At 56.7% G+C, this 12337-nt stretch overlaps 4 protein-coding genes across 4 annotated transcripts; 3 read left to right on the top strand and 1 right to left on the bottom strand.

The window, feature by feature from the left end:
* The first annotated feature begins 61 nt into the window (after window positions 1-61).
* On the top strand, window positions 62-1694 carry B0H64DRAFT_403118 (Alpha/Beta hydrolase protein). Its single transcript, XM_062804280.1, has 3 exons — window positions 62-165; window positions 255-327; window positions 388-1694. The coding sequence occupies exons 1-3, from the start codon at window positions 145-147 to the stop codon at window positions 1530-1532; spliced, it is 1239 nt and encodes a 412-aa protein (XP_062656445.1). The 5' UTR covers window positions 62-144; the 3' UTR covers window positions 1533-1694.
* A 95-nt stretch (window positions 1695-1789) lies between these two features.
* On the top strand, window positions 1790-4792 carry B0H64DRAFT_476558 (uncharacterized protein). Its single transcript, XM_062808157.1, has 5 exons — window positions 1790-2540; window positions 2606-3671; window positions 3720-3804; window positions 3865-3950; window positions 4007-4792. The coding sequence occupies exons 1-5, from the start codon at window positions 2152-2154 to the stop codon at window positions 4616-4618; spliced, it is 2238 nt and encodes a 745-aa protein (XP_062656444.1). The 5' UTR covers window positions 1790-2151; the 3' UTR covers window positions 4619-4792.
* Window positions 4793-4871: 79 nt separating this feature from the next.
* Window positions 4872-9700, bottom strand: B0H64DRAFT_403112 (uncharacterized protein). The gene has a single exon (XM_062804279.1). It carries the CDS (start codon window positions 9327-9329, stop codon window positions 5007-5009), a length of 4323 nt encoding a protein of 1440 aa, XP_062656443.1. The 5' UTR covers window positions 9330-9700; the 3' UTR covers window positions 4872-5006.
* Window positions 9701-11406, top strand: B0H64DRAFT_403111 (uncharacterized protein). The gene is made up of 5 exons (XM_062804278.1): window positions 9701-10184; window positions 10251-10387; window positions 10441-10545; window positions 10612-10770; window positions 10846-11406. The coding sequence occupies exons 1-5, from the start codon at window positions 10114-10116 to the stop codon at window positions 11058-11060; spliced, it is 687 nt and encodes a 228-aa protein (XP_062656442.1). The 5' UTR covers window positions 9701-10113; the 3' UTR covers window positions 11061-11406.
* Window positions 11407-12337: the final 931 nt, after the last annotated feature.

Raw genomic sequence — 12337 nt, 5'->3', positions numbered from 1 at the left:
TGCCTTTCAGGAGGTATCCCTGGAGCTGAGGTCCCCTAAAAAAGGCAGGTCATCCGCCGCTGCTCACTCCCATTCCCACCATTCAGGTTCATGTACAATCAATGTTGTGTTGCGCCAACTGCAGAGTCCAAGAGTATGTAACACATGCTGTGCAGAGTAGCAATGGTGAGTTTCCCATGCATATCAGCAAATAATTCAGCCCTGGTAATCCGCCGATCCGTCGCACCGGCGCAATTTACTGACCCCCATCACAGACATCGGCAACCAGAGCACCAGGGCTCTCCCTCGTGGGAGGAGCGAGCCTCGTCTTCAAACTGCTGTTTTACGGTGAGGCCCTCATGCTCACTCTTACTCGACTCACTTCATCTAATAACCGTTATCTTTTAGCACCACCAAAAATCCTCTTCATCCTCCTCCGCTGCTACACTCTCGCCACACTACGCGGTATCTCCCTCAAGCACTGGGAAACATGCGCCTACTTCCGATTTGCCCTACTGCATCTCAGCCCGAGCCAGATCCAGTTCCTGGCCCCGTCCACTCGCAAGACCTACACCTCCTGGCTTACCAGCCGGCAGTCCCGCGCCGCCAGGCTCACTCGTAAGGACCCCAACGACAAGGAAGCCAGCTTCCTCGCCTCCCGCCTCAAGATCGACACCGAGGCCCTCCCCGACGGCGAGTCCTCCCTCCTCTGGATCGGCGACCGCCACAAGGCGACCAAGTTCGTCTACTTCTTCCACGGCGGCGGCTACGTCGCGCCCGGCCGCACCGGCCATATGGAGTGGTGCACCCACGCGTACCTGCTCGCCTCGCCCGCGGCCGGTGGGCGCGGCGCAGGAACTGCCGGAAGCGAGGAGGTTGCCGTGGCCATGCTGCAGTACACGCTCGCTCCGGGCGCCAAGTACCCGACCCAGCTGCGGCAGGCGGCTGACGGGTTGGCGCATCTCTTCGCCTCGGGCCGGGTAAGGCCGGGAAATTTGGTCATTGGTGGGGACTCGGCTGGGGGAAACCTCACCGCGCAGCTGCTGAGCCATTTGCTAAAGCCTCATCCGGCGGCGCGGGAGGTGGTGCTGCAGGAGCCGCTGGCTGGTGCGTTTTTGGTGTCGCCGTGGCTGAGTACCTCGATTGAGTGGGCGAGTATGAAGAGGAATAGCAGCATTGACATGATCTCGACCAAGGCCATGCGTGCAATCAAGGTGGACGTTTTGGAGGGGGTTGACGCGTATGTGGTTGAGGCCAGGGAGAAGAAGGGGTGGGTTACGCCGATGAATCTTGAGGATGTCGAGGGGTGGTTCAAGGGGTTGGACCGTGTGACCAGGCAGGTTTATGTCACGGCTGGCGAGCAGGAGATTATGCTCGATCAGGGGGTTGCCTTTGCGGATGCGGTGCGACGGGGGAATCCTGGGGTTGAAGTGAGGTTGGACGTCACAAAGGAGGAGGCACACGATTGGATCTTGATCGAAGGCGAGAAGGCACTCGATGGCGATGCCACACAGCGGATGAGGGCTTGGTTTAGGAATGTGGTTTGGCCATAAATAATGGGTAACTCCATGTCCGTGGACAAACCTCCTCCTACTACCCCGTGTATAGAAGCCCCTGCAGAAAGGATGGCACCCGCGAAGATGATCATTAGTTGCGTCTTAAGTTTCTCGTTAGTGGTTCATTGACATAGTTATCAATTTACACACTGTACGGACGTCCATTGGATCTCTTCCTCTCAAAACCTCGATCGGAATGATCCCGCTCCCTTACCGCAACCTCCACCCCTGACCCTTGCGCCCAGCCCCCAAACAAAGCTTCAATTCCATCTCTTTTTCACATGGAGATTAGCAGCGGGGAAACCTGCCTCGGGTCTCCATGTCACCCCGCATTGCTTCTTTATCCCTTGACATTTGACCCCAAACATGTCAGGGGTGAGCCAAGAGATCGACATCCAGAAGCGTCACGGGGAAGGCCGGGGTGCAGGTGAGGTCGCATCCCGGTCCATCCGCCGACGACCTGGCTAGTCCCATACTCGGAGCCTATTTCGACTGGAATCCCCTGCGCGTCGGCGCGACTCAACGAATCCACTCACAACTTGAAGCTTCTGTGTCCTCACAAGCACTCGAGGATTACACCTTGATCTCAAGAGGGAAAACAAGAACTCGAAGGAAAATGGCGACCACAATCGAGACCGCGCCGCTCTCGGCACCGGTGCATGTTGACATTCCCGACGCGCTGGATATTTTCAATGAGGCCCAATGGAGCGTCCTGATGGCCCTCATGGACACGATCATCCCGGCCATCCGCATCCAGGAGTCAGGGCAAAACACCAAAGGCCGAGACACGTCAACCATGTATCTCCCCAGCAGCGAGTACTCGGACGCAGCCATCAAGCTACGAAACGCCGCTACGCCTCTCAACCCAACACCAGACACCCTCGAGGCATACCTCGCCGAGCGGCCCTCCGAAAACCCAGTCTTCGCCCAGGTCCTCAAATCCGTCCTCTCCAACATTCCACCCAGCAAGCAACGCGAACTACGCATCCTCCTCTCCATCCTCAAGCAAGCCCCCCCCCCCCCTTCCCCCCTCTCTCAACCACCCAAATAAATAACTAACCCCCCATCAGCACCCGCCCGGGCAGCCTCCTGCTCACCTCCCACGCCACCCCCTTCCCCACCCTCCCCCTCGCCGACCGCGTCAAGATCCTCCAGAACTGGTCCACCTCCTCCCTCTGGTCGCTCCGCACCCTCTTCAAGAGCATGACCACGCTCGGCAAGCTCGCCCACATCCGCAGCAGCGCCGCCTTCCCCGCGCTCACCGGCTTCCCCGCCGTGCCCGCCGCCTGGGCCGGCGGCGCGAGCTCGCATCCCTACGAGTTCCTGCAGTTCCATGCCCCGGATCCGGCGAAGCCGGTTGAGGTCGCTACCGATGTGGTGATTGTGGGCAGTGGGTGTGGGGCCGGGGTGGTGGCGAGTCGGTTGGCGGGGGAGTTTGGGGCCGGGGTGAGGGTGTTGGTGCTCGAGAAGGGGCGGCATTTCGATGCGAGCCATTTTCCCATGTCGCAGGCCACGGGGCTGGGGAGCTTGTTTGAAGCTGGGGGGGTGGTCGAGTCGGATGATGGGTCGGTGACGGTTACGGCGGGGAGTTGTTTTGGGGGCGGCGGGACGGTGAATTGGAGTGCGAGTTTGCAGCCGCAGGATTTTGTGAGGGCGGAGTGGGCGAGGGAGAGGAAGTTGGGGTTCTTTGAGGGGGAGGAGTTTCAGGGTTGCTTGGATCGGGTGTGGGAGACGATGGGGTGTACTGGGGATGCCGTTAGGCCGAATCATGCGAATCGGATTCTGGTGGAGGGGGCCAAGCGGTTGGGGTACCAGGCGAAGGTGGTGCCGCAGAACGCTGGGGGGAGTGACCATTACTGTGGGTATTGTACACTTGGGTGCTGGAACGGGGACAAAAAGGGGCCTGTGAATGGGTGGTTCCCTGAGGCGGCGAAGCAAGGGGTGAAGTTCGTAGAGGGGATGAAGGTTGACCGTGTGATCTTTGAAGAGAAAAAGGGAAAGATAGCTAGGGGAGTGAAGGGGGTGTGGACGTCTAGGGACGGCGAGAAGGTCCAGGTTGTGGTGAGGGCGAAGAAGGTGGTCATTAGCTGTGGCACCCTCTGGAGCCCGGTGGTGCTGATGAACAGCGGGATCAAGGTGAGTACCCCTCAGACGGCTGTGTAGCCTGATACTAACGGCGAGCAGAACCCCCAAATTGGCAAGAACCTGCATCTGCATCCTACCAATTTCGTCTCTGGCGTCTTTGACGAGGACGTTCAGCCGTGGGAGGGTGCGTAGACTACCATCCCCTACCTATACCCCAAACCCAGCAACTGACTAACATTCCCAGGTGGTTGTCTCACTTCTGTCGTCGGCTCTTTCGAGAACCTCGACTCGAAAGGCCATGGCGTGAAGCTTGAAGCCATGTCCATGATGGTATGTTCCCGCAATCTATCCCCATCAGGACTCCTCATCGCTAACCCTATGCCCAGCCGTCCTTCTGCCTCCCCTTTCTCCCCTGGGCCTCCGGTATCGACTACAAGCTCCTCGCCGCCAAGTACCGCCACCTCAATACCTTTATCGCCATCTGCCGGGACCGCGACACGGGTACCATCTACCGCGACCCGACCACGGGCCGTCCGCGCATCACCTACACGCCGTCCGACTTCGACCGGGCCCACACCATGCGCGGTGTGCTGGAGCTCTGCCGGATCCTGTACGGCCACAGCGCAAAGGAGATCCACCCCTCCATCGCCGGTTTCGCGCCCTTCGTCCGCAAGGAGGGCAAGGATGCAGAGGCGGAAAAGAAGGACTTTGAGGCCTGGCTGACCCGGCTAAAGGCCCACGGGAACAAGCTTCCCGTGTCGCCTTTTGCGTCGGCACATCAGATGGGGACGTGCAGGATGAGTGCGAAGGCTAAGGAGGGCGTGGTGGATTCCAAGGGCCGAGTCTGGGGCACCCAGGGGTTGTATGTGGCGGATGCGAGCGTGTTCCCGAGTGCGAGCGGAGTGAATCCCATGGTTACGACGATGGCGATTGCGGATTGGATTGGGAAGGGTGTGTGTGAGGATTTGAAGGGCGAGGGGTTTGCTGCGAGGCTGTAGTTGTGATGTAAACTGGACGGGCATAGGGCCGTGTACGAATAGGTGTCGAAGGATCGAAACTCTTACTTCATGCAAGTTTCCTTCCCTTACACAAATTAGCAGGTGACACCCATATCAAAAAGTGTAAGTAAAAGTAAAAAAAAAAAGAAAAAGAAAAAAGGAAAGAGAAAAAGAGAAAAAGAGAAAAAGAGAAAAAGAGAAAAAGAATAAATTAAAATAACTTCGCTTCACACTTGCTTGGGTAGACCGGGGGCGTAGGTAGCAAAGTTCGGTATGTTACTATAATTCGTCGAAAATACACGTGCTTGAATAGTGCAGTCTGGTGATATTGGTTTCTTTCTCCCTGTTAACGACCGATCCCTTTTCCCCCTTTGGATACCTTCTCCCCTCAGAACATATGAACCCTCGTCGACGAGTGAAACATGGCCGGTAAGAAACTCTTGTTGTCGTTCATGTTCTCAACCGCAGTCCGCAGGGCCTTTGGCGTCCGCTTCAGCACTGCCGCTGCGAGTGTCTTGTCCAGGTGATCCGCACGCATCTCGAACAACTTCTCCGCCACAGCAAGCACAGTGTACTCACCCAGTACCTTCACCGCCAATCTCCCTTGTCCCAAAACCTTGTCGACAAGATTTTCAACTCCTTCGTCATCCGATTCATCACCACCTTCCTTTCCATCGCCTTCGGTCCCAGCCGCCACCTCATTCGACCCCTTCTTCAACCCGGGTGACCTCAGCCCCTTCGACGCCATATCCAACCCCTGCTGTGCCAGACTCGACCCCTCCTTCAACTTCTCCCCTCCACTCCTCGCCGTCATCCGGCTCCGCAAATAATCATCCAGAATATAACACATCTTCCGCTTCTTGCGATCCATGTAGGTCTGCCAGGCACTGACCAGGCCCGGCTCGGGCGTCGAGTCACGGAAGTCGATGGCGCCCGCGGCGATGCGCCGGCCGTAGAACTGGCCCGGCACGGGCCCCAGTTCGAGATGACATAGGAACCAGTTGGCGCCGGGGGCGCCTGAGAAGCGTGCGAGCACCCACTCGCCTGCGACGAGCGCCAGTTGTGGCTCCTGGATGAAGTCAATCATGCGCCCGACGAGGCGTTCTTCTTCGGTGTTTCCTTTGTCTGTGTTCTTGGGGACGTCGGGCTCTTCGGTGGCCTTGGGGTTGCCTGCGTCCGCCTGGCTACCTTGATTCTGGACGCCGTGCTTGTCCGGTTGTGAGGCGGTAGCGTTGGTGACGGACAGGGTGCTGAGGATTTTGGTACTTCGTTTTTCATCCTTGTCCTTGCCTTCCTCCCGTAACACCCTTGCGTCGACGGACTCGATGACATCCAGCTCCTGTTCTAGAATGTGCCTCTCGCAGGCAAAGTTGGTGATCACTCTTGCAAAGCCGGTGCTGATCGAACACCAACCCGATATCTTGTCGTGCGGGCCAACCGCTTTGGCAACTTGTCTGCGTAGCTTCTTGGCATCTATCATGGTCACGACAACGCGCTGGATGTCGAAGAGACCTTCGATGCCGGAGTTGTTGACAATGATGGGGTTGGGCGAAATTGTGTCGAGGCTTTCTCCTTCCAACGAATCCTTGGGGACCTTGAGACGGTGGGCAGCGAGCCGTTCGCTTTCGTCAACCTCAAACTTGATCGACTGGAGCTCGGGAGGTAGGACCTTGTCCAACCTTTGAGTGGCCGCACCCGTTAGATAGTCCATCACCTGCCCATCAAAGTCTTGCCATGATAGTTGCGTCGACGGAGTCTCAACTGCGGCGTAAGGTGGCGGTGGGTCTAGGGTAGCATCAGAAGTTTCCACGGGAGGTGTTGCTGCGACCTCTACCACTGCTGGCTCCTCATCCTGCGCCGAACTTCCGCCCTTCTTGGAGAAACCGAAAGAAGAACTTTTGAGCCCTTTTCCGAGCCCAAACTTGGATGGCTTCTTCGCCGAAGTCGAACCCTCTTCCTCCTTTTTGGGTGCTGCCGAGCTCATAAGCCCAGACAGCGACAGGGAGGGGGTTGACAACGACGGAACCGATGGCATCGCCGGTCTCTTTAGCAGTGAGCTTCCCTTGGCGGTTCCAGGAGAGGCTGCAGATTCGGCCAACTTTGCCGCCTTAGCTTTTGCCTGCTCCAGGCTCTCTCTTCTGCAGTACTCTCTGACGTATGCAACAATCTTTTCAAAGCCCTCTTGCTGAGGTCTGAGCTCTCTGAAACCATTTAGACGGACAATTTGCACTATCCGCTCAATCCAGTTGATAGGGAGGCTCTTGCGTTCCTTGTCCTTGAGGAAGTCGATGGTGGTTCGCAGGGTCCGGATAACACTATGATACGTTGCCACAACATCGTCCATCTTGTCCTGAACCCGCGCGGCTAGAAGAAGATTGTATCGCTTACCGCGGTCGATTTCCTTCCCATACGCCGCGGGGGAAGAGGGGTACATGGATCTGCCTCGAATAGGGCTGCCCATCTCCATCCCGATCCAGTTAAACACCGAAATGTCGTTGCGAGTTATCACCACCTCGTCAAGCAGCCGAGCCAAAGCTTTAATGGATCCCTCGGCGGGGAAGGTAGGGAACCGAACGTCTAGAATACCCATCAACGCGTATGACTTGTCGGTTGCAACAGTGGCCGTCCGCGTCCCGGATAGTTCCAACACGCTCTGAGCGGAGAACCCCGCTCGGCTTGTCCCTCGCTGCCACGCTGTAAGTTGCTGGAGCTTCCCAAACTCGGCAATGCACTGCCGGTCTACGAGGATGAGGTCCTCGGTTTCGGCAACTAGGCATTGAAGCACAAAGTTGAGGGCGTGCTGGGCAACCTCCTCAGCTACCTCCTCTTCGCTCATCTTTGCGGAGAAAACCGTCAAGTCCGGTTCCGGGAGGCATTTCTTGAGCCGGAGATAGTGTTCTCGCCTTTTCTTCCCTTTCTCGCTCTCGCTAGTGAGGTTAGCTGAGGCAAGGTACACGGCTCGAGCCACTTCAGAAGTCGCTGTTTCCATGGTGAGGCTGCTGTGAATTCGAACCCCAAGGACGTCGAGAAGAGCGATCAACTGCTGAGCCGTTTCGACTCTAGAGATTTCGCTAAATTCTACCCCTTTTGTTGAAGGACCACCGGCCTGGATGTTCTTGTGGAGTTGTTCGAGCTGACCTGAGCTTTCTGCGTTACTTAGGACTCCTTTGAGAATTTCAGAGTCCCAGAAGCCTCGAGCCGTCGGGCACAGGGAGCGGTAGATGTTCTTGGTGTCACTCCCCGTGTAAAGTGCGATGAATGGGATCAGGTAGTAAAAGTACCCCAAACTCTCCACTGGTCGGCTCAGGGGCGACCATTCCGAGTTGACGTAGAAGGTTGTCTTGCTCATGACCAACTCTTGCAGAGTCCAAGCCCGGGTGGACCATTCCGGCTTATACTCCTTCACGTTCCTGAAATCCAGGATATTGGGCTTCTCGTTGATCGGCTCGCATTCTCCGCCTCTCTCCGCCTCGAAGCGGCGCCAGTCCGTGACGGCATCCGCCTCACGAAAGGGGGTGTCAAGTTGCACCAAGGTGTACTCGGCGTCGGCATACCAGTCTCCCATGAGCGACAGCGACTCAGAGAGCTCCCCGCCGTTCGACTTGTCAATGCAACATGGGTCTGTCCACAGATAACACTTCTCCCGGTCCCGGAAGAGCTTGGTCTTGAAAATCCGGTCGGCTTCTTGAATGGCCCGGTCGATCTTGATGACGGACTTCCACCTCTGTAAGCGGCAGACCAGTTCGTCGAGTGCATCGCGGAGATGAAAATGTTGCTGGAAGTACTCGATGTCATGCCGTACCGAGCCGTGCTCATCCTCGGCTGTTTTGAGGTTGTCCGCAGCCGCTGTAACCTCAGTTTCGGCCTCTGTCACAACCTCGCCGCCCAATTTCGCGCGACGTGGTTGACGAACGGATGTGTTCTTGGCCTCAGCTTTACCCAAATGCGCCTCCATTTCCTCGTCCACCCGGTCATGCATCTCCTTGACAAGGTCGCTGAATATCTTTTGCTCCATCCGCGCAAAGCGGAGTTTAGTTGTTGCTTGGTCCTCCTTGTCCTTTGCTTTTCCGAGCATGTACTCAGTGGTGCGTACGTTGAGACGACGGTCAAGGAGCTCGGCGATGTTGACTGGTGCGGCTTCTTGCCCAGTTGCCTCCCCAAGTAGTTCCTTGATCAAACCTTCCTGCTCCTCGATGTCCAGCCTGCATTGTTCCATAACCAACTCCATGTCACTTTTCCTGCTGTTCCTCACACCCGGCTGTCCATCTCTAGCCGCCTCCCTCGCGCGCTCCAGCTCCTTTCTCCGAGCCTCCTTGATGTAGCCGAGGGAGACTTCCACACCTTTCCACCGATGGGACAACATACAATACTGGCCTCGGACACCGATTGCCGGGTACTCAACCAAGTTGCCCGTCTCGATGTCGAACATGCGGTACGGGAGCTGTCCTGGAGGTAGGTCCGCAGTCCCGAGGAACTCGACGTCCCGTAAACCGGCAACGGAATAGTCGTGATCCGCCGCAAAATTTGGTTTGTGCCAGGGTGTGAACCAAAGGTTCAGCAGTGCTCGCAGCTTTTCGGGACTCTCGCCGACATCCTTGAACACTTTGGCCAGGGTTTCAGGGGTCAGGTCCGTCATCTCAAGCATCTTGGAGACAGCATTGCCTTGGATCTTGGTGGCATCTAATGAAAGAGATATCGTAGAGGTATCCATGTTGGCTTTTGACGTTGTATTGGAATTCTTCGATGTGTGAGTGGTCCGTAGAACTGACGGGATAAGTTGTCAAGACCAGTAGTTCAAGTTAGACGTATAGAGAAGCTGGGACTAAACCGCTAGGGAGTCGAGGTGGTGCTGCTCGAGTTCTCACAACCTCGGGATGCGATGACATTCCATTGATCGACGCGTTATGGGCGCCCAGGGAAGAATATTAGGAACACGAACATGGGTCTATGAGAGCCTTCCCGAGCGGATGGATGCAGCAATTGATCAAGGTGTTTGGTGCAACCAAGCACAAGCCGAACTCGAACCAATAAAAGAATCTCCTTCTTCCCCTGGCCTGCATGCGGCGTATCACAGACGTTGATCAGGGCCGTGAGATGCCTCGTTCGACCAGTCATCTTTAGCATCCACACCCCCAACTTCCCGTTCAGCTGCCATCGTGCAAGCCTAAATCCAATGGATCTTGAGCATCGTCGGCGACCTAATACTGAATAAGGAACGGAGTTGATGCCCGACGCCCGTGAAGTCGTACCGACCCGGACGCGGGGGAAGTGAGGTGTCCGTGTGTCGAACCAGCGAACCCGATGGCCCTCCATTATCTGTGGCTGAGCCTGCTTATCAGGAAATTGAAGACACGGCGGCTCTGGCTCTGCTCTCGACAGACGTTGGCAGATGTGGTCGTTTGTCACTTCTGAACACCTCCAGCTCCCTTGCTACCTATCTTACTCCATTTCTTTTCGGCCTGGCTGCTGAGCTTCAGTTGCGTTGCTAACCTGACATGGCATCCTATCATCGAGTCCTCGGCGTACACGGTCGATCAGTCAAACAGAAGAGCATCGAGTGTGACTAGTAAGTATTTACCGTGCAACCCCCGAACCCCAGTGAACGGCGAGAGTGTGTGTCTAAAACGGGCAGTGACATCCACCCGTGGGACATCCTGATCAATGGCGAGAGATGGGCCGGCAAGGTTCGACTTGTGGGCTTTGTTGATTCGTTCTTCCTTATCTGCTACTCGGGCCAGTCCCGGTTTGAGCATGGAATTGTGGTGTACAGTGAGTAGCCCTGGATATTGAGCTATGAATGTTGTGTTGATTCCACTTGATAGAGGACGACGATGCAATACGAAGCACGCTACACAATGCCGGCGTGGAAGCCGTAGATATCGGACTAGACGCAGTGAACAAAAGCAAGATGGCTGAAGGGAACACCGGTACGTCCTGCTTTCACGCCGCATGTGTGCAAGGTAACAACAACTAATGCCATATTGGACCGCCAGAGCCGCCAAAGTACTTCCAATTTGAAAGCCAGAAGGGCGGGCTTGACTACCAAATCACCAGTCTTGGCCACTCGATCGGGCTGAAGACAGAGTATCCCAAATCGTCGTTGAGGAAGTATGAGATCAAGCTCCGAAAGGGCAGGGACGCAGTGATGAAGAGTACGTGCCATGTCGAGACTGAGCCGGATGTTTCCTCTTTGCAACCAAGAACCCTAACACAAACGCACGGGATAGAAAGGATCAAGCGCGGAGTCAGCCAGCATGACCTGTTCGACATGATGCATGATGCTGTCCGACTCGGCATCATCACACACGCCGAGCTAATTGGGGTTATCATCGGCAAGACATACGGAGGCACCGCCTTAGACGACGTCACTTCCAAGTACTTTGACGGGCTTGCTGGTGGCAAGGGAACTAACAGCCTGTCACTGGCGGGCAAAAAGGCGTAAGACGGGACGGGGTTCAGCAGACAAAGGAACGGATGAGGTCGGGAAAATGGCAACGAGCATTTGTCGATCTTGATCAAATATTACACCCCCGTTCACCATTCTCAAGATGGCCCCTCAACTAGTAAAAATAGCCGTAAAGGAAAGTACACCCATGCCTGTTGCGTCCTTTCGTCCACTTCCTCTGTTGATAAAACCATACCCTGTAGCCCTATCAACAACTGCCGCCATCCTCGTCATCCTCCTCGCTATCCGCCTCCTCATCACCCGAATAGTCACTATCATCATCATCCGCTTCATCACCATCCTCATAGCCTACAGCATACCCCACCTCCTTCCCCATAACCACCTCATACCCCCCCAACAGCCCCCTCCCTTCCTCCCCAATCCCCCTGCAATACCTCACCACCGTCTGCTCAAACCGATCCAACCCCGACTCCTGAACCGCCCGCTTCTCCAACAACCGCCAGACCCCCTCATGCCCGATCGTTTCCGCTAGATCCAGCGCCTGGCCGAGAGGCGTGTTGCCCCGGTCCGTCCGCGCCCCGTGGTCCAGGAGGCAGCGCACGATTTCCTCGAACTCGGTTATCCCCATGTCGGCCTGGTACTCGTGGCTCAGGTGTGCGTCGTCGAGTAGGGTATAGAAGCCCCAGAGGGCGGCGAGTAAGGGGGTGAACTTGTATTTGCCCCGTCGGCTGGCGGCGATCCTGGCGTGGAACCGCTCCCAGGTGGCGAGGAGCGGGGTGGACACGGAGTATTCGTCGAGCTGGTTCACGTCGGCGCCGCCGTGCGTGATGAGATAGGACACTGCGGCGGGGTGGAGGTTGTACGCGGCTGCGTGTAAAGGGAGCTGGCTGCTGCTGCTGCTGTTGGCCGAGGTCAGGGGTCTGATGCCGTGGTCCAAGTGGAGGGCGATGGCGGGTAGGGAGCCGCATGCGCCGGCGAGGGAGAGGGTTTCTTGGGTTGGTAGGATGTATTCCATGATGAGGGCGAAGGCCGTGTGGTTGTGGGCTATAGCGGCTTGCCACAGGCCTCCGCGCCAGGCTGAGTTCCAGATGTCTTGGCCTGAGGCGGTTTCGAGGAGGAGTTCCAAGATGGCGTGCTTAGCGGGGGACCACTCGCCTTCACAGGTACTGGCAATGGCATTGGGGAGTGAACTTGCCCCGCTTGCGGGATCAAGGGGTCCTGAGATCGCTGCCCCGCGATATATGAGCAGGTCTGCCACTGATTTGGAGCCCTCCCGGCAGGCCATGGATAAAGCCGTTGAAGGGAGTGGCTCG

Source organism: Chaetomium fimeti, assembly GCF_033439085.1.
Source record: "Chaetomium fimeti strain CBS 168.71 chromosome Unknown B0H64scaffold_6, whole genome shotgun sequence".
NCBI classification, from domain to species: Eukaryota; Fungi; Ascomycota; class Sordariomycetes; order Sordariales; family Chaetomiaceae; genus Chaetomium; species Chaetomium fimeti.
Note: the sequence above shows the minus strand (reverse complement) of the source record. Positions and strands in the feature narration are given on the sequence as shown.